This window comes from Suillus paluster (genome assembly GCF_016628075.1).
Source record: "Suillus paluster strain FC165 chromosome Unknown EDB91scaffold_95, whole genome shotgun sequence".
NCBI lineage: Eukaryota > Fungi > Basidiomycota > Agaricomycetes > Boletales > Suillaceae > Suillus > Suillus paluster.
Window position 1 is genome coordinate 114,818 of NW_024537655.1, and position 27,803 is coordinate 142,620.

At 45.8% G+C, this 27,803-nt stretch overlaps 7 protein-coding genes across 7 annotated transcripts; 3 read left to right on the forward strand and 4 right to left on the reverse strand.

Moving 5' to 3' along the window:
* Positions 1-206: 206 nt before the first annotated feature.
* On the reverse strand, positions 207-1,768 carry EDB91DRAFT_1086451 (uncharacterized protein; the record flags this gene model as incomplete). Its single annotated transcript, XM_041316051.1, has 8 exons — positions 207-244; positions 267-329; positions 515-656; positions 699-785; positions 856-913; positions 978-1,069; positions 1,306-1,620; positions 1,673-1,768. 8 exons carry the CDS (start codon positions 1,766-1,768, stop codon positions 207-209), a joined length of 891 nt encoding a protein of 296 aa, XP_041171781.1.
* A 677-nt stretch (positions 1,769-2,445) lies between these two features.
* Positions 2,446-3,126, reverse strand: EDB91DRAFT_1086452 (uncharacterized protein; the record flags this gene model as incomplete). The annotated part of the gene is made up of 3 exons (XM_041316052.1): positions 2,446-2,586; positions 2,635-2,721; positions 2,749-3,126. The coding sequence occupies 3 exons, from the start codon at positions 3,124-3,126 to the stop codon at positions 2,446-2,448; spliced, it is 606 nt and encodes a 201-aa protein (XP_041171782.1).
* Positions 3,127-7,991: 4,865 nt separating this feature from the next.
* On the reverse strand, positions 7,992-8,831 carry EDB91DRAFT_1253939 (uncharacterized protein; the record flags this gene model as incomplete). The annotated part of the gene is made up of 1 exon (XM_041323725.1): positions 7,992-8,831. The coding sequence occupies one exon, from the start codon at positions 8,829-8,831 to the stop codon at positions 7,992-7,994; it is 840 nt and encodes a 279-aa protein (XP_041171783.1).
* A 1,506-nt stretch (positions 8,832-10,337) lies between these two features.
* EDB91DRAFT_1086454 (uncharacterized protein) lies at positions 10,338-11,050 on the forward strand (the record flags this gene model as incomplete). Its single annotated transcript, XM_041316053.1, has 3 exons — positions 10,338-10,474; positions 10,550-10,667; positions 10,940-11,050. 3 exons carry the CDS (start codon positions 10,338-10,340, stop codon positions 11,048-11,050), a joined length of 366 nt encoding a protein of 121 aa, XP_041171784.1.
* A 4,562-nt stretch (positions 11,051-15,612) lies between these two features.
* Positions 15,613-16,838, reverse strand: EDB91DRAFT_892758 (uncharacterized protein). The gene is made up of 6 exons (XM_041328752.1): positions 16,652-16,838; positions 16,522-16,602; positions 16,364-16,432; positions 16,075-16,308; positions 15,717-16,026; positions 15,613-15,661 (listed from the first exon to the last, which is right to left on the reverse strand). Exons 1-5 carry the CDS (start codon positions 16,721-16,723, stop codon positions 15,925-15,927), a joined length of 558 nt encoding a protein of 185 aa, XP_041171785.1. The 5' UTR covers positions 16,724-16,838; the 3' UTR covers positions 15,613-15,661; positions 15,717-15,924.
* A 399-nt stretch (positions 16,839-17,237) lies between these two features.
* Positions 17,238-17,936, forward strand: EDB91DRAFT_1164197 (uncharacterized protein; the record flags this gene model as incomplete). Its single annotated transcript, XM_041319922.1, has 3 exons — positions 17,238-17,282; positions 17,507-17,713; positions 17,842-17,936. 2 exons carry the CDS (start codon positions 17,238-17,240, stop codon positions 17,672-17,674), a joined length of 213 nt encoding a protein of 70 aa, XP_041171786.1. The 3' UTR covers positions 17,675-17,713; positions 17,842-17,936.
* A 3,028-nt stretch (positions 17,937-20,964) lies between these two features.
* On the forward strand, positions 20,965-22,711 carry EDB91DRAFT_1350333 (uncharacterized protein; the record flags this gene model as incomplete). Its single annotated transcript, XM_041326056.1, has 6 exons — positions 20,965-21,435; positions 21,517-21,541; positions 21,594-21,671; positions 21,732-22,027; positions 22,106-22,143; positions 22,195-22,711. Exons 1-6 carry the CDS (start codon positions 21,307-21,309, stop codon positions 22,709-22,711), a joined length of 1,083 nt encoding a protein of 360 aa, XP_041171787.1. The 5' UTR covers positions 20,965-21,306.
* Between the last annotated feature and the right edge of the window lie 5,092 nt (positions 22,712-27,803).

The following is a 27,803-nucleotide window of genomic DNA, read 5'->3' on the forward strand; positions in this document are numbered from 1 at the left end:
GTAAATGAATATGAGTTTCTGACTCTGATACTATGAGTTGGTCAACTCACAAATCACTCCACACTTGTTCACACTCTCCCCTCCATGGTACAAACCATCGCATGTGGGCAAGCCAGAGTGGTTCATCTACTGCACAAACCTCTGATCGAACTGGAAGATCTCAAGAACTTCGCCATAAGCATAAACAGGGCTTGGACTGGGGATGATCATGTGAACCAGAGAGGACCGATTTGTACCAACAGTTCTGGAAGCATAGTAGCACTTACCATCAATTATCACATAATCGAAAAAGATTGCATCACGATTGAGTGGGAGGCTGTGGGGTACTACTGCGCGGTTGGAACAGCAATGAACTGGCATCAAAGGAAAAAGATGGCATATCATAAATGCAAGGAGTTGATATGTCTCTGTAGACATTTGTTTTTTGTGGTGTCAAGGACTCAGAGCATAAGCTTGACCAGCTAGGTATATTTCCTGTGGTAGTTGTAACATAACTTCAAACAAATTAATGTACCATCCATATCAGCATCATCAAGGTCTTGTGACAATTTGGCGAGTGCTGCAACTGTCCCCCTTTCGTCATTTGATGCCTTCAGCATCGTTTGTGCTGCTTCACTTGGCAGCGTCTTGTTCGGAGAATTTTGCAATGTATATATCTAGACATGGTGAGTGACGAGAAAACACAACATTTAACTTACCAGTCGTCCAATCTGACAAGTCCTTTGAAATTCCTTAAAGAAGGTTGTCTCTAGCTCACCATGTGCATGGTTGTTAGTCTTAAAGGACTTTAAAACCTTATTGAGGCGCTCAAACAAGAACATCCAGAAGTCATAGAGAGGACCAAATTGTGCGCACAAGTGCCAACATGAGTTGCATAGTGGTGGTTTGGTTTGAGTGCACCAGATCCATAAAGCTAGATAAAGATGGAGAGTTAGTTGTTGTAGATGTAGGTTGGTGGCGGTGTCAATGAAACTTACATGTATAAGTTCCCCACAATATTGTGAGATAAGCAGCTCAGCTTGACTGATATTGTCATCACAGAGCTTGCGTCTGATGAGAATTCGCAGAGCTTCAAGAAGTTAGCAGGGTCATCAGGGTGAAGTGAAAACTTCAAGTTTGCTTCTGCATCCTCTGCATCCTCTACCATTGACTCCGGTATTGGTATGGAACCTGGAGCAATGGGAGGTGGTCATATTTGTCCTTCAGCCAGATCTTCAACTGTTTGCATAGTTGCCTTGTGTTTTTTGGAAGCCTAAAGTGGTGTTCAGATGTGATGCGTCGTTGAAAAAATGCAGTACAACTCACCCTCTTTGCAGCAGCATTCGCTTTTTTCTCAGCTGTGAGTCTAACCTTCCCAGCTTGCCTGGCAGCCGCAATTCTGAGCTTCTCTTGTATTTTGGCCTCTGCAATGGCAAGCTTCTCTTGCGCAATCCGAGCCTTCTCGGCCTCATAGGCATCCTTGCCCTGTATCTTCGCAGCAGCAAGGGCCTTCTTTTGGTTGGCCTTAAAACTCGCCTGTGCTTGCTTCTCGGATTCGGCTTTCTTGATTGCATTAACATGGTGGTGAAGAATGTCATTGTCTGCATCCATTGGCAAACAGGTACTCCACAGCTGTGGGATCTTATTGCAACGAGCAAGTTTGATATCAATGTTAAATGTAAGTAAGACTCACTATGACTGGGCCATAGATGGTGGCAAGAAGAAGCCATTGATCTGCGGTGAGGGAACCACTGGACGGCATCCCAATATTGGTTGGTAATTGCCGCATGATCCAGGGACGATAAACTACGAAGATTAGGGACTAAGATGGGCATATAAACAAAACTTATGTCAGTGAGCATCTCATGAAATGTGTCCAGTTCATGGTTAGCACGAAGAATTTTGCCTTGAACCCAGATATTATAGAAATTCGTCTTTACAAGACCTAGATCAGAGGTGTGAACTTCTTGACAGCAGCGCAGGATGGAGAAACTCACCAAGGAAGAGGTTGTGCATGGGATCAATAACTATCTTTTCTACGAGATTAAAGTATGGAAGACAAGAGAGTTGTGTGTATCAAGTAGCATGTTCCTTGACGAAGTTCTTGTGTGCGCTCGCTGTGGTGAGCTTGCGATAGTGCTCGCCAAGTTCTTGTTGCTCCTCGTTCGTCCGTGGTTGAAAAGCTGAGAAAGGACTTTCATTAGTGTGTAAGGTAGATAGTAGTGCTGTCCATGTACTACCATTTTGAAAAGCGTATGGTTTATCCTTGTCCTCAATTGTTATCCAACACGCTGTACAAAATTTTGTGTGAGAGTGTGATGCGAAGCCTCCAATCTTCTGCACAGCAGGTTTATCGCAGACCACAGCGACCAAAATCACACGAACAAGTCAACCTGAGACCAAATCCATAACGAAATTGTAATGCTCATGATAGTGTCTTGGATGTATGTACCTTGAGGACAAGATTCAGTTGGCACTCTGACTCCAAATTTCCATAGGCGCAGCAAGTCCGAGATAATAGGGCGTAAGAACCACTGGATTTGGTCGGGATTTTGCTCTTTCGGTCCAGGAAGAATGCTCGTGCACATCAGGTTTGAGGTTCAATATCTTTGAACAGAATAAATCAGCAAGCGAAGGTGGACATGATGGACTTACCGGTACTCTGGTGGAAGATTGCAAATTGAGAATGATGTTGGACATGACAAGTGGGATGGTGCAATGTTGCTTCATATGTAGGAGAACCTAGTATAATAAAATGGACGTAAGTACTATTGCCTGAACAAGGATAATGTACCAGTCAACACCAAGATTTACTCCTATATGGAGTTCCCCATCTGGCCTGCTCTTCTCATGAGAAAGATTCGAGAAAAAAAGGTTGCCATCTGGACCTTTAAGCTTCATGCGACACACAGCACCATCGAAAATATCTGTATATTCACCAATGATGCGAGGTTTGGAGCGCCAACCATCGAGAACCGCTTCAAGACCTGGAATTTTGAGGAGGGATTTGATCTGCTCAGATAAAGGAAGGTAAGGGTATTTGATGATGGGCATTTTCACAGCCCGTTGATTGCCCTGTTTTGTCGTATCTGGAAGAAAGAGGTCAACTGCACAAGTTGTGCAAGTGTCGTGTGATTTGGTCGACATCGCGGGGGGGAAAACATCACGACAAGTAGGGCAGACAGGTAGAGTGAATACTTCCTTGTCAACGCCAAGAACTCAATTGCTCCACATACTGCAGTCACTTTACCCTTGATAAACACATACAGCTGAGGGTGAAAATTCCCTGTTCCAAACAGGCCGCTGATGTGGGCCCATCAATGTATTGTTCTGTTAAATACAGGTGGGCCGATGTCAAGTGTTTATATGATACCAACAGGTGGGCCCATGGTATGTGGTGTAGTAGATAAGTGTAGACATTTCTATTGACTTTGGTAGACAGTGTATGGTAGGTAGTGTATGAAATATGTACCTGATACAAACAGGTGGGCCAGTCAATGTGTGTTTGTGATAGCAACAGGTGGGCCTATGGTATGTGGTGTAGGGTGTAGTAGATAAGCATAGACATTTCAATTGACTTTGGTTGATAGTGTATGGTAGGTAGTGTATGAAATATGTACCTGATACAAACAGGTGGGCCGGTCAAGGTGTGTTTGTGATACCAACAGGTGGGCCCATAGTATGTAGACTTTTCTATTGACTTTGGTAGGTAGTGGCTGAAGTATGTGTCTGACACAAACAGGTGGGCCGAGTGGGTCGGGGATCTGATATATCAGATGGGCTGAGGACACTGGTCGGTCAATGGGTCGGTCGGTCAATGAGTCGGTCGGTCAATGGGTCGGTCGGTCAATGGGTCTGTCGGTCACAAAAACATCAGTCAAGATATGGCTGAAATTGAAAGCATCGGTCAAGATATGTCCAAAATTGAAAACATTGGCCGAGACATGACTGACACGGCCGAGGTATGGCCGAACTCCAAAACATCGGTCAAGATATGGCTGAAATGCAAAACATCGGCTGAGATATGACTGAAATGGCCAAGATACGGCCGAGGTATGACAGAAATTGAAAGCATCGGTCAAGATATGGCCGAAATCCAAAACATTGGCCAAGACATGACTGATATGGCCGAGATATGACCGAAATCAAAAACATCGGTCGAGATATGACGGGAATCAAAAACATCGGTCAAGATATGGCCAATATTGAAAACATCGGCCGAGGCATGACTGAAATGGCCGAGGTATGACTGGAATCAAAAACATCGGTCAAGATATGACAGAAATCAAAAACATCGGTCAAGATATGGCCAAAATTGAAAACATCGACTGAGGCATGACTGAAACGGCCGAGATATGACTGAAGTCAAAAACATCGGTCAAGATATGGCCGAAATTGAAAACATCGGTTGAGGTATGACTGAAATGGCCAAGGTATGACCGGAATCAAAAACATCGGCCGAGGCATGACTGAAATGCCCGAGGTATGACTGAAATCAAAAACATCGGTCAAGATATGGCCGAAATCCAAAACATCGGCCGAGATATGACTGACATGGCCCAGATATGACCGAAATCCAAAACACCAGCCAAGATATGACTGAAGTCAAAAACATCAGCCGAGGCATGACTGAAACGGCCGAGGTATGACTGAAATCCAAAACATTGACTGAGATATGACTTAGGTCAAAAACATCAGTCAAGATATGGCCGAAATCCAAAACATCGGCCGAGACATGACTGACATGGCCCAGATATGACCAAAATCAAAAACATCGGTCAAGATATGGCCGAAATTGAAAACATCGGCCAAGACATGACTGAAACGGCTGAGGTACGACCACAATCGAAAACATTGGTCAAGATATGGCCGAAATTGAAAACATCGGCCAAGACATGACTGAAACAGCCGAGTTATGACTGAAATCAAAAACATCAGTCAAGATATGGCCGAGATATGACCGAAATCCAAAATATTGGCTGACCGAAAGTTGTTTTTATGCTTAACTTTGTTAACAACAGTTGTAGCCCCAGTAAAGGCGATCATATCCATAGTCTTATCATGTCAATCGGTTATCATCTGACCAAGATATAAGCCAAATAAATGCAAAACATCGGCCGACCGAGATATGACCAAAATCTGAATTATAGCTCATAACTTTCTCAGATCTGAACCATTTTTCAAGATTAGACCACCAATGTGTTCGCCTAGATGAGTACTACCCATTTGAAGGCAACCGGGTCCAAAATGATCGGTTGAAATTGATCCTGGAGTGGTCTTTTGGTTTTTGCAACAGGTAGGCAACTGCACAAAGTCACATTTATATATAATTCAAGTTGAAGATTTCATTAAAAATATGTAGGATAGACTGTAAACTATCTAAGGAACCCATACTACCTACTGCCCTGAGGGTAGGGGGTGAGTGGAAAGGATGTAGTGTAAATGTGTGTTGACCTAGCATTAAAGTCCTACTATTGCTCAACTGACCATTTTCGATGTTTTGGGTCTTTGAGCTTTCTCACACTCAATTTCTTATCTATTTCACTTCCTCAGCATTCAATTCTTGTTGGATTGTTCTGTAAATCTATACATATGATACTGAATATATTGTGAATGTACTCCAAGTTTCTGATTATTAAATTTCGATGATTTGAAGGTATTGATCTCTTATCAGTAGAAATAGCAAGCATATGCAGTATCTCAAATCAACAACCTATTTTGAACTGATCTTCATCATGAAAGGAAGTATATATACTATTCTAATGATATATGAACAGGGTTAACCAGATGTGCAAGGGTAAGATACTGAAAAACATCAAAAATGCTAAAAATGCGATTTTCTATCATTTTGTCCCTGTAGAAGGATCCTATGTGTGTCCTTGGCTGGCTATATGATATATACACTCCAAATAAGCTTAGGAATGGACTCCCTGCTATCCTTGAGGTCCGGTACTACAGGAAAAAAATTCCCAGAGGGTAAACCACCAGGAGGGGGGGGTACACTATACAATAAGGGATTCTACTATGATCCTGGGCTCCTGATACATTGTTTCCATTGCTGAATAGATGATGGGGATATAATTTCAAGGTCTATTCACCTAGACATAAGCACATAGGAACAACTTTTGTACTTTTATGTATATATGCCATATACATTGATGTAGGGCGCTTCAGGGGGCCAAATAAAGTTGGCAATCTCCTCATATATACTACTAAACATGTTCTAAATGCCCTAGGACACTTCCCTCTCAAAGGGGCAAAAGTGCAAGAATGTTTTGTATCCTACATCATTTTGAAAGGGACCTGAATCATATATAAATGTGCCAAGTGTGGAGTACCGAGTACTGAGTACTGAGTATTGAGTGCCCAATATCGAGTATTGAGTACTGAGTACCAAGCACCGAGTTAAGACTATTGAGTTATGGCTATCAAGTTAGGACTATGGAGTATAAACCATTGTATTCAACTACCGAGTACTGAGTACTGAGTACCGAGTGTCGAGTTAAGACTATTGAGTTATGGCTATTGAGTTAGAACTATGGAGTATAGACCATTGTATTCGACTACCAAGTCTCAAGTCTCAAGTCTTGAGTACTGACTACTGACTACTGACTACTGACTACCGAGTGTTGAGTTAAGACTATTGAGTTATGGCTATTGAGTTAGGACTATGGAGTATAGACCATTGTATTCAGCTACCGAGTATTGACTACCGAGTACCGAGTACTGAGTGTTGAGTTAAGGCTATTGAGTTAGGACTATGGAGTATAGACCATTGTATTCAACTACTGAGTCTTGACTACCAAGTACCAAGTACCGACTACCGACTACCGAGTGTTGAGTTAAGGCTATTGAGTTAGGACTATGGAGTATAGACTATGGAGTATAGACCATTGTATTCAACTACCAAGTCTCAACTACCGAGCATCGACTACCGAGTCCCAACACTCTCTCGGTCAGCCGATGTACCTTGACTCGGACTACAACTTTCTTTTTTTTTTTTATTATCACCGATGTGTTGAATTTTGGTCATATCTCGGTCGGCTGATGTTTCAGATTTCTTTAGCCTCAGACTACAACTTTTGTTGACAAAGTTAATCATAATAACAACTTTCTTTTTTTTTCATTATCACTGATGTTTTGGATTTTGGTCATATCTTGGTCGGCCGATGTTTGGTTTGTTAACAAAGTGAAGCATAATAACAACTTTCATTTTTTTTCATTATCACCGATGTGTTGAATTTTGGTCAGTCTTATCTCAGCCAACTGATGTTTTGGATTTCAGTTGTATCTTGGTCTGCCAATGTTTCAGATTTCAGTCATATCTCGGTCGGCCGATGTACCTTGACTCGGACTACAACTTTCATGGTTTTTTTTTCATTATCACCAATGTTTTTGATGTTGGTCATATCTTGGTCGGCTGATGTCCCTTGACTCGGACTACAACATTTTGTTGACAAAGTTAAGCATAATAACAACTTTCATGGTTTTAGACATTCATTTTGATTGGCCGACCTGATAGCATCATGCATTCATTTCTATCGGTCAACTCAATAGCAATCAGCCGACCTGATTTCATCAGGCATTCATTTCCATTGGCCGACCCGATAGCATCAGACATTCACTTTGATCGGCCGGCCCGATTCTATCAGGCATTCATTTTCATCGGCCAACCTGATAGCATCAGACATCCATTTCTGTCGGCCGACTCGATAGCAATTGGCCGACCCGATTATATCAGACATTCATTTTCATCAGTCGGCCCATATGTTCACACCCATCATCGGCCGACTGGTACACACAGCTGCTATATTCCACATCGGCCCAGCTGATAACATCACACACTCCACCATTTTTCCCTGGCCATCGGCTGACATGATAATATCAAGTATCACTACATATGGGCCCACCTGTTAAAATCGACTCCCATTGAGACCACCGGCCGAACATTAGACACAGGAAAATATTTTCGGTTGGCTGACATCCGCTGGCCTGTGTGGAACAGGGAATTTTCACCCTCGGCTGCCTGTTTTATACAGGGTATGTGACTGAATGGGCTCATTGCTCGACTGCAGCATGACGAAGGGAACCTCTATAGCCGGAGAGAGATAGATAAGGATAAGACCGAGGATAGTCAGCAGTGCATTACAAGCAACACGAGGGAGGTGGAATTGCAAGTGCAGCCAGGTGACAAGCACATATATGGTGATCAAATGTGGGGGGACCTCAGTGAGATTTGAATTATCTGTCGAGGAGAAACCTTCGTCTGGCATGAAAGGATCAGGATCGTCTTCATCAGCCACATCTGGTGCTGTTATCTCATTATCTATGTCATCGTCTGGATAATCAAATTGTGCATCAATATCGATATCAATGTGATCCAGTTCATCATCATTGTCTTCAAGAACTGATTCCTCTTGGTGTTGCATTTCTTCAATAGCATTTGCAAGGTCACGCTCGAATCGATGTTGTTCAGCATCAGGTGGTAGATGGTGAGCTGCATGAGGTGTGAGTGGACGCGAGCCTGCAGCGGTAGCTCTGTTATATGCGCCAAAATGATCGACGGCAGCAAAGAGGGCTTCTGGGCTATGGAAATTGGATCCGAGATTTGGTAGGGCACTCCCATGAGTCATAAGATCAAGATCTTCGCCAGTTAGGAAACCATAATCCAACATCTCTTGTTTGATAGGAGATTCGGACATGTGGGGAGGATCATGAAAGTCCACATCCAGTGATATCAGAGGCTGCGGGTCGTGCAGAGGCACAGCAAAGCCACAAGAAACAGGTCCAGGGTCCTGCGCGGCCCCATGCACAAAGTGTTTGCCAGCTCGTCTGAAATGAGCTTGTGACATGGTAGTTTTGCGCATCGACACCTTTGATAGCCCATTTCTTGAAGTTGAGGGGAGCCTGCAGATGACAGCTTAAGAAAGGTCGGTGACACGCTTATCAACGCATCAAAGCACATGTCATGTGTTCTGAGTCCAAGGCTTAGACACAATGTAGGGCCAAGTTTGACCCAGGGTTGCGAACTGATTTAACTTGGTTAAAGAGCTACTACATGGTGGTCTTATGATGCGTTGATGAAATTCTAGCCCTTTTACACCCTCCGTGTCCTTCGTCTTGACAGCCTGTGCACTCACAGCTTTGGGTGTAGTCAAATTCTGTAAGATGCATGTTAGTTCAAATATAAAATAGACCGAGGGGAGACTTGCATCCGAGAAAGGTTGGACTTTGGTCACAGCCTCTAGCTCTGACTCGGACTCTGGTTCTGTCTCGCTATCATCAACAGGTGCAGGTACTCGTTTGGGTGGATGTCCGATGGTCATTTCAACGGTCTACAGACATATATAAACTTAGTTTAGCTCACCGTACTAGAAAAAAACTTACTATGGGTCCTGGTTCATTGGATTCAAAGGTAAAGGTGAATTTTCGAGTGCCCGAAGGCAGCTGCAGCTGAAGGATGTTATGTGGTTGCAAATGCATGTTGGCTGTGGTCAGGGACTTAGCGAAAAAACGAGTGGATTCATCTAGAAACGCTTGACGCTAACTCAAACGTCGGGTTGTGTATGAATTGTCTTTCAAGAGGGCGAGTTTGGCTAGAGTTATAGGTGCTAAAACGAGCGTTGGTATTTGGTCTGATTAGACGTGTTTGCTCTAACCTGATGGTACGGTTTGGGTCTGTTTAACTGATCTCAAAGGTCCATAACGTTGAAAAATTTGCCAGGTCGAATTTGAGTCTGGAAAAGGTACTTCATAGTACTTCCTATGTCGGGTTATATGTGGAAAGTCGCTCGGATTAGGGTGGAGTTATTTTCTCGTTTCCGCAGTGAATCATGAACACCTCTGGTGAATCGGTTCACAACCCAGTATCTTGTTCATGTTCTTTTTTGCCACATGAACACACATACAAGCAATGATACTACATGTTCTCGAATTGATGTACCCCAGATCGCTGGTTAACCAACTGAATGAACTGTGACATCCGTTGCTAGTTGTGCTTGCGTCTGTGCTTATTCTTCACTCAAAACTATTCTGGTCTAACTAAACCCACTCGAACACTACTAATATCGACTCACAGCTAATTTGAACTCGCCATCATTTGGGTTTTCTTTTCTATCTTGCAAGACGTCCAATTTTTCATCCATTCCTATTATGATCAATGCCCCTTCGTGTCCTCCATTCTATTAAACTCCTCTTCTCGGACAGTCTTGATCTCCCCTCTCGTTCTCCAAAACACCACTCCCCATCACAAATACCCAAATCCTCCCCTCCCCCTTCAACATTTCACCCATTCTCATTCTCTTCCCAACCCTCCAACTAACCCCATCTGCATCACATACAAAGGGACAGAAGACCTTATGATCAAGTACCTCCAGTCCACAGCTGCATATGGGCTGATAGCTGTGCCACTGAGGGAGATGGTGAGCGTAGGAGTGAGCGTGGCGAAGGACAAAAGCAAAAGGATGCGGATCGTGTCGTTGCTGCTAGGACTCCAGTAAGTGTTTTGATCCCTGTGCTTTTGTGGGTTTGGATTTCATTTTCGTTTGTGTGGGACCACGTTCTGTTGTAGGATTCAGTCCTGGTTCCATCTAGACTCGCTAGAGAACCTTGGACTGCTGAACCGCACAGCATACATCTCCAACCACTGCCTTCTCATCTCACTCGTAGACACAGGTGGGAGACTTAATGTATGCATATAAGGACTTGCAAGAGGTTACTGAATTGACTGGGCGGTGAGTGGTTTGTCTATGTTCCGTGTACGTCGATGTATCTCATTTTACTCAGCCATGCTCATCTTCAGCATCTGAAAAAAATGCCCATGGGTTTCATTCAAACAGGACAAAATCGTTTTGCCACGCCATGCTTCGATAAATGAAAACACAGAGGCACTCATTCATCATTTCAAGGTATTCTCCTCCACTTAACTACACCTATCATCACTTATCATTCCCTACCATAGCTTTTCAACCAAGGCTACTCGGTGCCACCAGAGACTTATAGTGCCATCAAGGCTCCCAAAGGAGAGGTGGCTGTATACCTCGTCTCATACAGGCGCTTCAATGCTCCCTGATTTTATTATCATTTATCACATAATACGTAGGGGTGGAACCATTCGTCCATACTGATGCAAAATCTGTGCTCCCGGCTTCACCCTCACAGGTTCAGAATTCATGATGAGACGTACATTGTTTATCACCTTATTCAAGACATTTACTGGGATACAACTTGTCTTCTAGATATAATATGCACAAATTCTTAGCGCTGATGGTTCCTCTCTCTATAACACATACTTGCCGACGCTGTGGCCATCGTGGCTACCATAGTATGTACCCTGTGGTTTCATTTCATTCTTCATGTCACTTATCGCTGTTTTTGAGGATCTTGTTTGTGTGCATTGATGATATTTCGTTCCACATGAGTTTCTGAAGTATGCTACGGCATATGAATTTATTGAGGTCCACCGTCGACAAAACCTTGATGTACTTATATCATGGTTCTGCTAACACGTCGTGAAATCATGCGTCTATACTAATGATTACCAAAATAATCATATTGCATCATGTGACAGAGCTTTTGACCCACGGTTTTAAGGATGCACTTGATGCGCATTCTCGATCTATTCTCCCAGCATTGCATATAAGGGTGTGTTGCACGTTTAGTATTAACCTATCTCTGAGTACTTTGCAGATATATTTCACCCTCACAACGTGATTTCTGCCTATCTGGTACTCAACAAGTGAGGGTGTCTTATCTTCGTGAGCACATAGGACATACTTAAGATCTCAACGCTTAAAGGATAGACACGTCAAACAAGAAAAGGAAATATGTTCATACATAGGACGCAGCGCCGCAGGCAGGAGATACATAAGAACAACGAAACACGTGTAATGAAGAGTAACTAATCTGATCACCCACAATACACCTGGGCATCTCGGTGACAGCTTCTAGTGGCCAAGATCAGCACCAAATGAACTCAATGATATGCTTCACGTACATTGATCTAACATCTATATGAACGAACTACTATAATAAAGTAGGGCTAGACATATCAATTTAGCAGCTGCGAGGGATAGTAGAGCAGTGTCATATCCTGTACCTCCGGATCCGTAATTCCGGATCTACTTCATCGAAGTCCGTTTCTCCGTCTTACTATTCCGCCCGGCACTCCGCCTTCATCTCCGCACTCACCCCTAACTCCTTTTAGATTAGCTATTGCTCCGGTTACCGGTTATGTTCTTTCCACTATGCTTATTGATCTGTCCATTCCTACTTCATTTCCGACTTCACTGCTTTGATCCGCTACACTTAGTAATAGACTTTAGCCCTTACCTTCGCTGACTGATTTACTTACATGTTACCTACAGTATATAAACCCCTGTAATACTCCGGAACTCCTCAGTTCGAATATCATCTTAGTTCTGCTCATTCCTGCAATCTCCGGACTTGAGTCTCATCTTTTGTCCACCTCCGAGTCTTAGGGGTTAAACCTTAGGACTACTTCTCCGGCTCTACCTTAGGGTAGTCTAACCTCTGTTCAGTTTCTACTCCGGACTTCCATAGTAGCCTTACTCCGTCCCAGTATAAACCTTCCGGAGTTCCGCCGAACTCCACCGACACCAAGTCCTCCAGAACTCCCCGGACTTCTGTCGGACTTCCCCTCTGTCCCCTGGAAATTAAAGGGCATGTACTCGGGTAAGGGGCGCAGTGCATGAGCTGAAGCTGAAGCCCTTTGAGTAACCTCTCCCTTGAGCACGACCTTAACAAGCAGCTAGATACTCACGGATTGTAGCAATTAGACCAGTGGCTCCCATGTGCCATATGGGACAAATCAAGCTCTATACCTCCTCGCAGGATCACCAATGAGGTCCAAGGATTATAAAACAGCTGTAAGGAATCAGGAGGTACCCAGAAAAGGAGTCGACAAGCAGGCCCTACCATCCATCCATCACGTCCCAACATGAAAGGGGTTGACTTGGAACAATGATGAGAGATGCCCTCAAGTATCTCAGCAGGGTTGTGAAGTGCTTGGTTTGAGCTGGATGCAAAGCAAATGGAATGATTTCCCCAAGTATTGGTTGACATGATAGAGCTCTGTTGTGTGGGTGGCGGGGTGCAAATTGTATCTAGAGGGAATGAGGAGGTCTCAGGAGCTATGACATGCCACAGCCGAACAGTGCAATCCCGTGAACCCGATACGACACGAGTGCCATCCGGCAAGAACAAGACTGAGAAAATAAAATTTGTGTGCCCCCACAAGGGCTCACCCAATAGCTGCCCCATTGCTGCATCCCACAGCCAGACAGTGTGATCCCAAGAACCAAACACAATGCGAGTGCCATCCGGCGAGAATGAGACCGAATAAACCCAAGAAGTGTGTCCCCACAAGGGCTCGCACAATGGCTGCCCCATTGCTGCATCCCACAGCCAGACAGTGCGATCCAAAGAACCAGACACAATGCAAGTGCCATCCTGCGAGAACGAGACTGAATTAACCGAATCTGTGTGCCCCCACAAGGGCTCACCCAATGACTGCCCTGTTGCTGCATCCCACAGCCGGACAGTGTGATCGTGCAAACCAGACACAATGCGAGTGCCATCCGGCAAGAATGAGACTGAAGTGACCACAGACGTATGACCACTGATCACAGTCTGAACTGCCGTCCAGTTCAAATCGTAACCACATATTGGACGAAGATTATTTGGAAACCTGGCTGTAAATTTGGTGGCCATGGTGGAGTTGACTGGCGAGAATGGCAGCGCTGATACATACAGATGCGGTGTGCTGTGCAAAACCATGCCACCAAACACTTGAATAAATCTCTGCACGTCCATTGCAGTGGACAACACATCTTCATATCCAGAGTGACCCTGTAGCTGTGCGTGAGTGCTTCATCCGACACTGCTCCAGAACTTTGTGCTCAACTTCAGCCACTGGGAAATCAGCGCCCGTGCGTAAACTGCGTAGTTCAGTGTGTTCAGATGGGCGAGTATTTCGATCCAGAAGAGCAGTCACTCGTGGTTCAAGAATGATTTTATTTCCTTTCCAAGCTCCGTGTCGAAATCCGCAGCTTGTATGTGTGTAGCCCAAAATCGACAGGAATAGGACAGATGTGGGAGGATGTATGATTCGACTCGTTGGGGCAGCCCAGTGTCTTCGTGATTAGGGAGGTGCGAAGACTTTAAATTGCATATATTGAAGCAAAGGCCATGTTCCATCGCTTGAAGTGACGCAAAGGCCAGGTCCCGATGTTGCATCTTCGACACCTCGACAAGAAATTCTTCGCTGGATGATCTGTCTGTCAGAAAATCTTGAAAAGATGCGTGAAGGGGTCGGATTGGAGTACATGAATTAGCGGTGCCGCTCAGGAGGGATCCCAGATGTTTGACCACGTTCTCCACTTTGTAGCGGTCTCTTTGGTCTGAAAAATGCATCCACATGGCATTGAGGGCATCTAAGGGCAGGGGTTTGGCTGAGACAAGTATTTGTCCCATCACAGAACGAAATTGCGCTAGAGCTTGCTGGTACTCGACATTGCTATATTTATGCCTCGGTATGGTTTCTGTCAAAATAAACCGATATATATCATACAACTGGACTGCCCACTTCCCAGGATCGCGGTTCATGACAGTGTCGAAGCAAGAGATTGGGTTTACTCCAGGAAGATCCTCCTTAATGTATTCACAGACAATACGCACCCACTCGAAAAGTCCATCGGCTCAAGTGGCGAGGGTTGTAAACTCTTTGTCCCCAAAAACCAACAGTTCGTTCAGCTGTTCAGATACGTAAATTCGGATGTCGTGCTCCGTGACCTGTGGTGGAATATCGTCCATGGATAACCATAGAATATGCTGAGCACTGCCAAACACTTTCTCGATATCGTGAAGTGGACAAGAGGTGATGAGAACCTGAACGTTGGGTGGGAGTTCAGTGATGTTGGGAAAACCCTGCTGCTTAAGTTTACCGGCAAGTATGTGCAGAAGGTTGAGCTGCGTCTCGGGCCCACCGCTCTTGTCCAGCGCTTCAATCATGATCAAGACAGGTCCCACACTTGACCTGGAGAGCTTCCCCAGTGGTTCCATGAGAAGCTTGTGCCACTGCTGGATGATATTTGTTGTGTTCTTGAGCGAATTAGCATTCTCGACTGCATTTACCAATGCTCGTCTCATCTCCAGATCATGATCTGCCAGGTCGCGAGCGATGGTGGAGAAAACCTTCTCGTGGCGCTTGTCGGCTGCACTGTGCCAGTCGAAGCAGAAACATGAACCAAGCCCTCCCATTTCATTGAACCGATTAGCAATCATGTGAGCGATGGCTGATTTGCCCTTGCCGGCAGGGTCAGACAGCCACAGCACACGCTGAGCAGTAGCTCCACTATCATTGATCCAGTCAGTGATCTGGGAGAGAACGTCCGTACGCGTCCCTGGTAGGCATTGTTTCGTGGTATCTAGTCTCACACCCACTGCATAAGTCATTCCGCTGAGATCCAGTGTTTTGCCTGAAGGGGTATGAATGGATGTAAAGTTGAAAGTACGTGCGAATGCTTACCCCTACATTTGACAAAGATGCCTGCGTCCTGAAGAGCTCGGTCCCAAAATTGTTGCATGAGCCCATCCAAAGCATCGCTGTACTGCGTAATCATGACATCCGTTTCCGATACAACATTTTTCTTGAGTCTCTCCCCTGTCATCACTTCAATTAGCCACCATGCGCAAAGTGTAGTAATTCAAGTACTCACAATAGCTCTGGGTCTCCGAGTAGTCCCTGATAAAACATCCACACTCTTGAGTCTGCTGAGCGATGCCGTCCGATGATAATGTGCATGGATGAGATCTGGTCAAGAGAGTCGTCTTGGGTCATGAAGCAGTAAACTTCATCTAATTTCTTCGAGAAGACGATGTAGCGATTGGTTGCGATCCGCTTGAGCAAGAATAATCTGCGCATCATCAACGACTGCCTGACCAGGAGATGAAACTAAGGGCGAAACCACACAAACCTTGGAAGCAGCAGACAGCACAGCCCAGCGCCATCTTTGCGTATGGATGTACCTATCTAACTTGATTAGTTCCCTTCCCATCAATGAGAACGGCACATACCTTCGCGATCTTCTCGATGGCAGCATCGAAAATCCTGAGGGATTCGAGATATGTGGTCTGGAAATTGTCTGTGATATCGACATCCACTTGGGCATTTTGGCGGAGGATGCCATAGATGTCGCATGGTTCCCAAGTATATTCATGTATTGCAAAGGCCTCATGGGCATCCCGGAATTCAGTAATGGCCATTTGGTGACTAGTCCCTTCCTGCAGGGCAGAAGGGGCAACCTGAACCTGTGTGACCACTCAAAGTTAAAAACAAGAAGGGCCAATCAGTAGACAAAAGTACCTGCGAAGCAAGTTCTCTGGACGGTGCTTGGTTCATGTAGCCACTGGAATTCTCAGACATAGTGGGATGCTGGTCGTCTTTAGCAACACACAGATGCGATGTGTCCTGTGCACGTCTGAGAGAACTGAAGGACTACAGTAATGAGTTTGAGTGCGTACCTCTATACTCTGATGCGACGAAGCTCCATGAACGACGTTCTCGACAACAGGGTCATGGTTGCGGGACCGCTTGACGGGTTTCTGCACAATATATGAGATATTTGAAAACTCAGCATTCACATCTATGCACTGGACGTTCATCAGTGAAGTCTTTCATAACTTTCTGTTTTCTCTGGACAAAGAACGCATCAGAGGCAGACATGAAATTGACCTCATCAGGTCACATACCGAGCTCTTTGAAACCCCAGCGGTCGCTTCGCCGGATCTGCAGGCTTGTGGAGCAGGATGCAGCCTAGGGTGTTCGCTCATTATGAGTCATCGAAGATTCGGATCAATGTGAACGAAGTGTGCTGCAAGACTTGAGGTTGTGCGAGAAGGGATTGGACCTAAGTATCAGAACTGAATACCCTTGACCTTGACCAACTCGTTGACAGCTTGAGGTGTTCATATCATTCGGCAAATTCCTAGAGACAAACATTAGCAATACCAATGCAATGCTGTGGTGACGCAAAACAATTGCTGGCAACAAGACTGAATGAGTTTTTCAAGATCATCTCGCCAGTAAATGAGTTGCGTCCGTCCACGATGATGATCATAATGCGCAATGATGAGCACCTCTGGCGAATCTGACCCAGACGACATGTTTGGCCGCATAAATAGCATACCCGGCAGTAATCACGTGCGAGCATCACCTGTTTGCTGTGTTGACCAACTAAATGAACTGGTTGTTTCTCCGCCTTATCTTTGCATGCCTGTTCTCAGTTTTCTCTTTCGCATATTGCTTTTACTTTAGCGTTCTGCTTTGTTTCCCTCCGTGTCCTCCATTTAACGACGTCCAAATTCTCTTCGACTGTTTAGATCCCCATCTCGTTCTCCCGAATATCAATTCCCCACTTCCACCACATCCTCCCCTTCCTTCCTCTTTCCCAACATTCTATGAACCTGTTATCCTTCCCAAACCTTCAGCTAACCCCCCTCCACCCAGACCCGCATTGCGTACGAATGGACAGAAGACTCTGTCATCAAGTACCTCTGGTCCGCAGCTGGGTACGAGCTGATAGCTGTGCCGCTCATTATAACAAAGAAACATCATCATCCTCGTGTTGCGGATGGAGAGGATAAGGGTGGTGAGAGTGGTGAAGGAAGGAAGTAGAAGGACGCGGATCGTATCGTTGCCGCTTTAGAATCGAAAGTAAGTATGTTTTTTCTGGTTGGTTTTCGATTTTCGTTCTTTTGGGTTCGCATTCTGTTGTAGGATTCGGTCCTCGTTCTGCTGTGGATTTGCTAGAGACCCTGACTGAATACTGATGAACCGTACAGCATACATCTCAACAACCGCCGTCTCCTCCACTCGCAGATGCAGGCAGAGACTCATGTTGCATATAAGATTTGCAAGAGGTTGCTGGATTGACTGGCCGGTGAGTGGCCTGTCCATGTCGTCTAGGAACTCATCTGTAAAAACGTCGTGCTCAAGACATCTCGTTTGAATATCTCTTTGCGTCTACGCCCCCCAGCTCGATTTTCCTCACATGAACCCTCCTCCAATCCCATTACCAAAACCACCACTAAACCCCTCACAAATTCAAACCTCTGATCCACCCCAGACTGAGACCTCGTACCTACCCCAAACACAGACACAAACGCAGACTCAACCACCCTTTCACCACCCTCGTCCGCGCACTCACCCTAACCTCATGCCAGGAACGCACCTCGTGATAACAGGTTCTGATGGTGTCGGTAAAACAACTGTAGCATGAGTTTTGGCGGGGCTTTGGGCGCCTAGATTCAACTCAGGGCTTAGGTCCTGATCTAATTCGGGCTTGGGCTCGGGGCTTATGTCTGGCTCTAACTCGATGCTCACGCGTCCTACGGAAGTCCTCCAGATGGCATAGACGGTCGGCCGTGTTTGTCGTCCCGCAACGTTCATATCATCCTGTGGGGTCTCATTTAGCGAAGGTTATTTATCCGCAGGGTGTTTCTGAGTTTAATCATGTCCAAGATTTTGTAACAAGTAAGAAAAATAAAGCATACTAGTAATTTTCAGTGTGGTGATGTTGATTCCCAGACCATGGCAGACCATGCCACCAGCAGGCAACATCAGCTGCTTTGAATACGAGGAAAATGAACTGCATCCTGAATACCCCCTTCCCAGTTGGATCCTTTGCCAGCTCCGATTGCTTGGTGGTTCAGTACAATTCCACAGGCAAAATCGTGAAAGGTGACGAATTCTACTAGACCATTAACAAGGAGAAGTTCAAGCGCCCGCTCCACTAGATCAGAACAGCATTGTGTCATCCCATATAACGACCATACATTTATTCAAGCTGCACCTCACATTATCATCAAAGCGAGAAATGCTACCCGTCGTTTCACATTACAGTGTCTTACACTCCCAGCACCACACAAGGACGCAAAGAACAAGGTGGGCTTGAGTGCGTTATACATGCTCTACTAATGTCTTCTTTCAACCAAGGTTTCTGCATAGCTGTGCCGCACCAACGAAACCTGAGCTGGACAATTTTTTTTTGTAGACGAGTCGCAATGGTGAGTTGCTTTCGTGATGCTAATCAGGGCTTCATCCCTACTGTGAGCTGTGCAAGTGGGTACACAAAGGAAAGCATTCAATGTTCATACCAATGAATGTCTGCGGAAGGGCCACCCACTATAGGAGGCGGCACCACTGAACTTCTGTACACATAGCCTATCAAGCTCAGCGGCCGCGTCATCAAAAATAGACAAATTCAACCACTGAAGCCCGTCAGGGCGATAAGGTGCGGACGAGTCATTTCAAAGAGGCAGAGATCACAACGAGGCTCATAGAAGGAGGGCAACGAGGCAGAAGATGCTTTTAGTCGAGGCTTGATGGATAAAGGGTCGGTTTCCAGGTACCCTGTTATCAGTCGGACCTTCCTCGGTTCCTTCTATGAGCAAACAAAGTCCGAACACCCTCACGGCATTCAGGACGAAAAGACCCCAGACTCTACTCGACATGTTCGCTTCAGTTTAATGTTGCAGCCATCTATATAACTGGCGTCAACATATCCTCCGCACATGCTTGCTCCTCCAGTGACTTATGTTGTCATTGTCCTTCCTTCGTTACGGTCTCTCCTACAACTTCGTATTGTTTTCATTACCAATGATCTCAGTTGCTGACGTGGTGTTTCCTGTTCACAGTCGCTGACGTGGCAGTTAATCATCTTCAGACATTGTGTTATTTTGTATCCTAGCATGTAGTAGTGACATTGATGAATACATCAAGTTGACTCCTTAAAAACGCGAAGCCTACTCATGGCTGTAAAACGGGACAAGCAAAGAGATATGCGATAACGCGAAGCACACAACTGCGAAGCCTGCTCGTGGCTGTAAAATGGGTCAGAGTGTCTTGTTGTGGGCTGAGTTGATTGAGGTTTGGCCGCGGGTGGCGCATATTTCAAAGTTGAACATATGGAACCGACGGCGCCTCGCTGAGAATGCACCAATGCTGCAGCGCTGAACGGGGAGTGTTGCTCGAAGCACGGCCAGTGTGTCCATTGGGTGTGGCTGTAACGCGCGAGTGTTGTTTGGGTATTGTTCGCAAAGAGATTGAGCTTACTGGGAGTATCCGCGCCAGGCCGCAACTCTAAGCCTCGGAGGCCTTGTATCTCAGTGTCTTCAAGTGCCTTCCGAGTCGATTGCTGGTGGTGAAAAAGTACGAGGGTTGTTTGGATAAGTGTTCACTGGATTTATTGCAATACATATATAAACTAAACATGCAGTTTGCCACTGAGTAGAAAAGCTAATGCAACAGCGTACAAAGAAAATCTTCCAAAGACCGAGTGCAACGTTGGCAACAACACAAGTGTGGAAAGACGAGTAGGATAGAAAAGGCAGATTAAGGGGTGGGGGGCGAAGCCTACTCATGGCCGTAAAGGTGTCGAGCGGAGGGTTAAGTTGACTGGAACGAGAATACCAGCGCCTAAGTATTCCTGAAGTTAAAAAATAAGGAATGCTCTAGATTCCAATGAGTGGGTAGATACATTAGGACCAAGCTCGCGAGGAAAAAGCACATTACTGATCTGAAAAGTCAAAGTCAGCATTGGGAGCTACATATTGATTATTGCGGTTGTCGAGGTCTTTTGTGATATCCGTAAGGTTCCGTGTTCGTACCTTATTTCCTCAAGGATTGAAGGAACCGAGGAAGGCCCAAAAGGGTCCGAGTGATATTAATATGAACTCTTTGACAGGGGTGATGAGATCCGGATCGTGGAGAAGCGGAAGATCCGGAAGAATTCAAAGCTAAAACAAGAGGTGTGATGTAGTAGAAGAGGGTATGAAAGTGCCGAACAGTTGATCCGTCATGCATCATGGGCGGCCCCCGAATGAGTAGAATGTCTGGCAAATTATCCACTAGTCTGTAACAAGGAGGAGAGTTGTATCTAATTAGACTTAGTTATAGGTGCACTGCTCCCATGAGGTACAGGAGTACTAATAGCGAGCGTTCAAGATGTTTGATATACAAAATCTTGAAACCTCCTCCCCAAAACCTCCATTGAACAATGAGCTTACTTCTCTGCATTCTCTGCCTTGTTCGAGTGATCCAAGCTGCACCTACTACTAATACCAGTGATAGTGCTGAGTCCCTGTGGTCCTCTGAATCGTCAGCATGTGCAAACCAACGAACCTTATGGGGCATTATCTCTATGTGTGCTTTGACTCTGCTCGCATGCATTTACAGTGCCATTCACCCCAACATTCCGAGCCCTGAGGACAGCTCCATTCGCATTTTTTTTGTGGCGGGTTGTTACCATGGGACTCGCACTACTCGCTCCTGACCTGCTCGCTGCATGTGCTATGTGCCAGTGGCTCTGGGCTCGTCAAATTACAGCACAGGTTAAGGAGTCACATCTCAGTGTTTGCTATCATCCACAAGAGAAGGTGAGTCTCGTTAACACGTTGTCCTGAACATGGCTCTTATAGCTTGCTGCTTCTTAAGTTCATGATGGCACGGTGACTCAGGCTCTCGTAGCGCATACTAGTAAAGGTGAACTATGCGGACTAGTGTTTCTTCAGCAGTTCATAGTACTTCAATTCAGCATGTGAGGGAAACCATACTCTTGCGGAGTCATCCAAGGAGTGGTTGAAGGTCTACCGTGTTTCAGAGCAATCAAAAAGTAAGATCAACTTGTGCTCTCTCAAACCATACCTAAAATATTGTTCATGCACATCTTTAGATTACGAATGGACTGAGACTCACAGTTTCTTTGCGCTGATGGGCGGTTTCATGCTTTATGTGGATGGGGAGCCCTACCATATACTATTGCCCAACCAACTTCTCCGACTGATACGTGCTGGATCTATCGATTTCCCTACCCTGACGGCAAAGGAGATCCGCGACCGTAGCAAAGGGAATATGATATCGAAAGGATTGGTCATCCTTCAGGTCTCTTGGTTTATTATGCAGCTCATTTCTCATGCCATTTATCACCTCGAGACCACACAGATTGAGGCGGCAACACTCGCTTTTGCGGTTCTCAATTTCATTACCTATGCTATGTGGTGAAACAAGCCTCTCAACGTACAATTTTCTCATCCAGTCTACTGGAAGTCGTCCGAGCCCAAACCGGCAGATGACTATTTTGATGAGTATGTCTGTGCCTCAATCAATTCTACCACTGCTGATTATGTCCCTCTTAGTGTCCCTGAACATGATGACCCTGAGGCGGTGCATTCAGAGACGGTTATTGCTTCACTCATCAACTCAGTGCTGCTCGTTGGCGGCGTTGATGCCATGTCCCCTCAAAAGTTACAAGTTCCAACATTTGATAATATGCACAACATCAACCTAAAACGTTGGGAAGGTAATCTTCTTACGCTCGCTGGAGTTACCATGTCAATTCTCTTTGGTGGCATCCATTGTACTGCTTGGTTCTATGTCTTCCCCACATACGAAGAGGAGGTCATATGGCGCGTGTGTGCCATCACTATGATTGTCGCACCCTTGCTTGCTTTCGTGGTGGCCTTCCTCTTCGAGTATATACCAACAGCTGGCAAAATTGACGAAGTAGTGAGATCCATGTTTCCCATGGCATGTATCGCATTGTACTCCACATCGCGTTCTATCCTCTTCATACTCATGTTCACCACTTTACGCAACCTTCCTCCTGACGCATACAAGACGGTGTCATGGACTAGTTTTGTACCACACCTGTAGTTCCTGCTCATGGTACATGTTATGCACTTTATACATTTGTGTTTGTGTAATAGGCCGCCTTTAGGCAATAGCATTCTTGTGTCAGTGCTATGGTAGATTGATTCGATATCTATTTGTTCTGATGTTGGAAAAATCATAATCATGTAAGTAACTTTCCACAGGGACTGTCAGATTCCGCTACAGGGTTTTCTCTAGATGAAGCATAACACATGAGAAGCAGCAATGAATTATATGAGCGCTCAGTGAAAATGATGCCACGAGTCACGGCCACGTACCTAGTGCTGCCGTGGTCCGGTCCCGAACTGTGGTTCGAACCTGACCATTGGTCAGGTTCGTCCATGGTTTGGTCCATGGTTCCAAGTTTTGGCTGGACCGAACCAAAATGAGGTTCGCGGTCCGCTGTCTCCCGGACCATTTGGACATAGGTTCGGACCTTCCCGAACCGTTCGGAACCCCGAACCGAAGCGTCCTTGTGATATTGGCGAGGCACACACTCATGCTCACTTCAACTTCGACATAGGTTCGGACCTTCCCAAACCGTTCGGAACCCCAAACTGAAGTGTCCTTGTGATATTGGCGAGGCACACACTCATGCTCACTTTGACTTTGACTTTGACTTCTCCCCCCATGGTCACATCGACTTCTAGGATCCTCAAGCTTTGCATTGACGTTGAATTCTGTTCGGACGCTCGCATCCTGCACCCCAGCTGTCTGAAAAAGCTCAATTTTCCTTGGCCTTGAGCTTCATAGTCTACCCGGGCCAATTGACAATATTAATGTCGCGTGAAATCATATTGAGCTGGAGCATCAATCCAACAGCATGTGCAGAACCTATCCTAATTCAGGTGAATCTAGCTAAGGGCATAATCGCAATCATTCCAGAATTTGATTACACGAGGCAAGCATATGGCCTATGCATGTACGATCAGGCTGTGTTATCCACAGCTAGTAATACCTGTCAAGTACCTCAACCACATTCCTCTCAATGGCCATCACAGAGATGTGGTCAGAATAAGGCGGACCTAAATGACCTCGAAGTATGACTATATCGACTAAGCTGCCATCTGTGCAACGCGCCACCTGCCTGTAATTATCTTGAACAATTCTGGAGGAATTCCTTAGTTAGGTATAAACCTTTTTGATGCATGCTTGAATTCATCTGACATTGAGCCGTATTTAGCATGCTGCAGGGGATCTCAGCCCAATTGACAAAGTTGCACCAACATGGTCTCGCATACACATCCGCCACATGAGCCATCACCGAATGCTCCAGTCAAATCAATTGTTACCTCGCAGAGTGTCTTCTGCACCTCATTTCAGGTCCGCCTCGCCAGCGTAAAATCCATCTTAGGGAAGCTTACTCATTAAATTCTCCTTAGCAACTGAATAAGATGCTCCAAGCTCTGTTTGAAAGTGATTCGATCGAAGCTCGAATTCAGAGGCGTTACCTGGAAGGAGGATTGTATGATTTATACATCGACAAGGGCACTGAAGTAACCCAACTGACAAGCCATGGATGGTCAAGCATTGAAGCAGGCACGAAGATTGTCATGAGGGTTATCATCGAACAGTTGACGAGATCATCCGAGTCTAGAGTTCTCTACAAATGCCATTTCTGTGGCGCTGAGAATGACCTTGGTCTCGGGCTAATAGAGTATTTGCGTGAATGGCAGGCTGGTTGCTCGATTGATTGGTGAGTACATTATCTTCTGGGGCCCAACGGTGTCTAACAACCGGAAGTCGAGTATGCAAACAATGGTTTCAGGTCTCCCATGTACCTTGCAGTGCGAAGCAGAGGACTCGATCCTCTGACATTGATTCCATTGACATGACTGATACAGAAATGCGCCTCATTCACAATTTTCATGTCCAGCAAAGTGTATGTTATCGCCGCAGCCTTTTTTTTTTCATTGCTGGGATTTTTTTGGTTTGGTTCGTGTTCGAACCCAAAAAAAACCGAACCTGACCGTTCTGAACCGTTCACAAAGGTTCGGTCTGAGGTTCATCAAGTCTGGTAGAACCGGACCCAGGTTCGGTTCTTGGTTCTTGCTCAACTCCCTCTGAACTGGACTGAACCAGACCGCGGCAGCACTACATGTACCGAGCTCTCACCAGTGATTGCTTTGCCAGATCTGTGGGCTTCTGGAGGAGGATCTGGCCTATGGTCTTCGCACATCACTTGTTGTTGAAGATTTGTATCAGTGCGAGCGAAGTGGGGTGCAAGACTTGAGGTTATGCGAAATGGGATTGGACCTATCAGAATTAGATACCCTTGACCTTGGAGGCATGGCCAACATGTTGACTCCTTGAGGGCATTAAAATCATTCGGCGAATTCCTAGGGAAAAACATCAAACAGGGTATTGAAAGCTCATGTTCAAAATGAATTGGCATGTTGCGCACGATGGAGTGATCAGCATGTGCAACTGTGTACTTGAAGAAACAAATCCAAATGGCAAGACAAAGCGTCGTCTGGCAGTTCATGGAAGTGAAGAAATTAGTACAAACCTTCTGATAGTCAGACGACCCTTTGCTTCCTCCCCTATGTTGGACAGTACTAACTAGTCTAAAGGGCCCCTGCCCTGTCTACATCTCTGGATTCGCGAATGCCCTGATGTGAGGTTGCCCTCTGCCAGTCTGCCGTTCCTGCCAGCCATTTTAGATGCACAATCCGTGTGAAGACGAGTTTGACTGCTCTCTTCCTATCGTGGATTTCATAAGTATCTGATACGTGGGGTTTCTTTATAAACTGAAGTGCATACTTGACTGTCCCTAGGGACAGTCTGTACATGAAGCTAAGAAAGAGATGCGTTAGTGGTGCAGATTGGTGGAGTTGTCCTGATCCCAATCTCATCTCCCATCTGATTCTTTCATGGCCTGCTGGGTCCTAGGCCTGTGTCTCCATGTGGGGGTGGGTTAAATATTTGAGGGGAGGGGGGATGCATGGTATGGTCATTGATTAGGTTGTGAGGGCGTGTATCGCAGTGTACGTGGGTGAGTTCATTATGGGAGGTTACTTCTACTTCTGCGTCTGTTCTGCATGGGTGTTGTCATCATCGGTCAGTTCGAGGAGGGAGAGTCATGTCACTGAATGTGGGCTTCAGTCTGCCTGTGCTATTTACGTATCTGAGGAAGTGTTTCATGGCTGTTGGGTCTGTGAGCAGATAGGGGAGGGAGGTGGCTTTGCGACCGAGCTTCTGATGAAGGATAAAGTGTTCCTGATCGTATTGAGGGCAGTCAAAGAGGAAATGATGGATTGTTTCTTCTGTGTCCTGGCATATTGGACAGTTGGGGGAGTCACTTCACTTGATGCGGTGGAGGTGTTGGTTCAGAGTGATATGTCTGGTGTGGAAGTAAATGTATAGACCTATGAGGCGCTTCAGGAGGTCTGCGACGAGTTTGGTGAATGAACGTGATAGAATGTTGGGGTCTAGTAGCTGCATGCGAACGTAGTGCGGTGATTTGGTCCACATGCGTTCCCATCTTCATCTGGTGTCTTTCTTGAATGCCTGTTTAATGGCAGAAAGGCTGCTGGGGAGGTGTCCTGTTGACAGATATTGTGGTAGTTTGTCACCCATGCTGTTATTCTGCCAACTCTCTGCCACTTTCTTTGCTTCCTCATCTGCTAGTTCATTTCCCTCCACTTCACTGTGACCTGCTATCCAACGGACTGTTACTGAGTATCCTCACCTGCGGTTGGTTCTTTTGATGTCCATCATCATGTGTCTAGAATGTTCGACTAAGTAGTGTCCCACTTTCGGTGTCGTGCTCTCACCAAATTTCAGTACTGCTTGGTTGTCTGCTAAGATGGAGGCCAGGAATGTCAGGTGGTGCTCGGTAGATAATAGGTGGGCGGCTAGAGTGAGTCCTACTGTTTCTGCTTCGTATACTGTATGTTCTTTGTCAGTACCTAGATGAAAGCGGAGGACGTGGGGGTCACATCCTTCTCGGATTGGTACAGCCGCTGCGCCTATCTTACCATTGTGACCAGATCCATCACTGAAGATTTGAATACTGTCGTTGAGTTGAGCTTGTTCATTGATGGATTCTTCTTTGGAGTTGGTGATGTGGACTGAGTATGGGCAGCGGTATGATGGGTGTTGAATGGCGCCAGTAAGGGTCTCTATTTCCGCAGGGTTGATTTTGAATGAGTGTGTTAATCAGTGGAGTGAGGTGCGGTGTTTCTGGACATATCGTTTGGCGGTTCGTCTGACGTGTACGTATAGGGGGTGAGTTGGAGGGTGAGTGGCTAGTCAGACTATTGTGCGATGACAAGTATTCTGTAGAAGGAGGGGTATAGGGAGGAGGTTGGCGTGGGCTTCGAGTGTGTCTGTTGCGGTAGATCTCATGGCTCCGGTTATTGCGATTGCTGCTATCCATTGTACTGACGTCATCTTTCCCACTATACCTAGGGAGCCCCTCTGGCTTATATCCGATCCGGTACAGTATACTGGCATGAACCACACGTCTGCGGCGTATAGCATTTTTGGGACTGTGACTGCTTGATAGAGTTGACATGTTAGTTTCATCGGCATTCCATTGGCGGTGGAGGATAGGCAGCGTAATTGCAGTGCGTAAGCGGTACCTTTGGCAATGGCGTAGGCAACATGTTCTTTCCATCTCAACTCCTGATCTAGAATTACACCTAAAAACTTGTGAGTGGCAGACGGGTAAATTGTACTTCCTCTAATGGTCATGGGTGGTTGTATCTTGGTCCTGTTCATAGAGAAATGGATCAGCGCGAATTTGCTCGTTTCAAACTTTGAATTGTGGTCTCTTGACCAGTCATAACCACCGTTCTTTCTTTCCAACATGCTTTTCAAAATGCGGTGTGTCTCATGAAAGGATTTGCCTATGGCGATGAACGCTGTGTCGTCAACAAAGGCAAGAGTGGATTCCTGCTTGCCTCTGTTCTTGGCCACATCTACTAAATCAGCATTGTATATAATATATAGGATCATCGAGAGAGGGTCGCCTTGACCTATACCGTTCGTTTGTTAAGACCATGCTCAGGGGTAGGACGGAGTCTGAGGGGCTTGGCTTCAGCTTGTACACTGCGCCCCTTACCCGAGTACGTGCCCCTAATTTCGGATT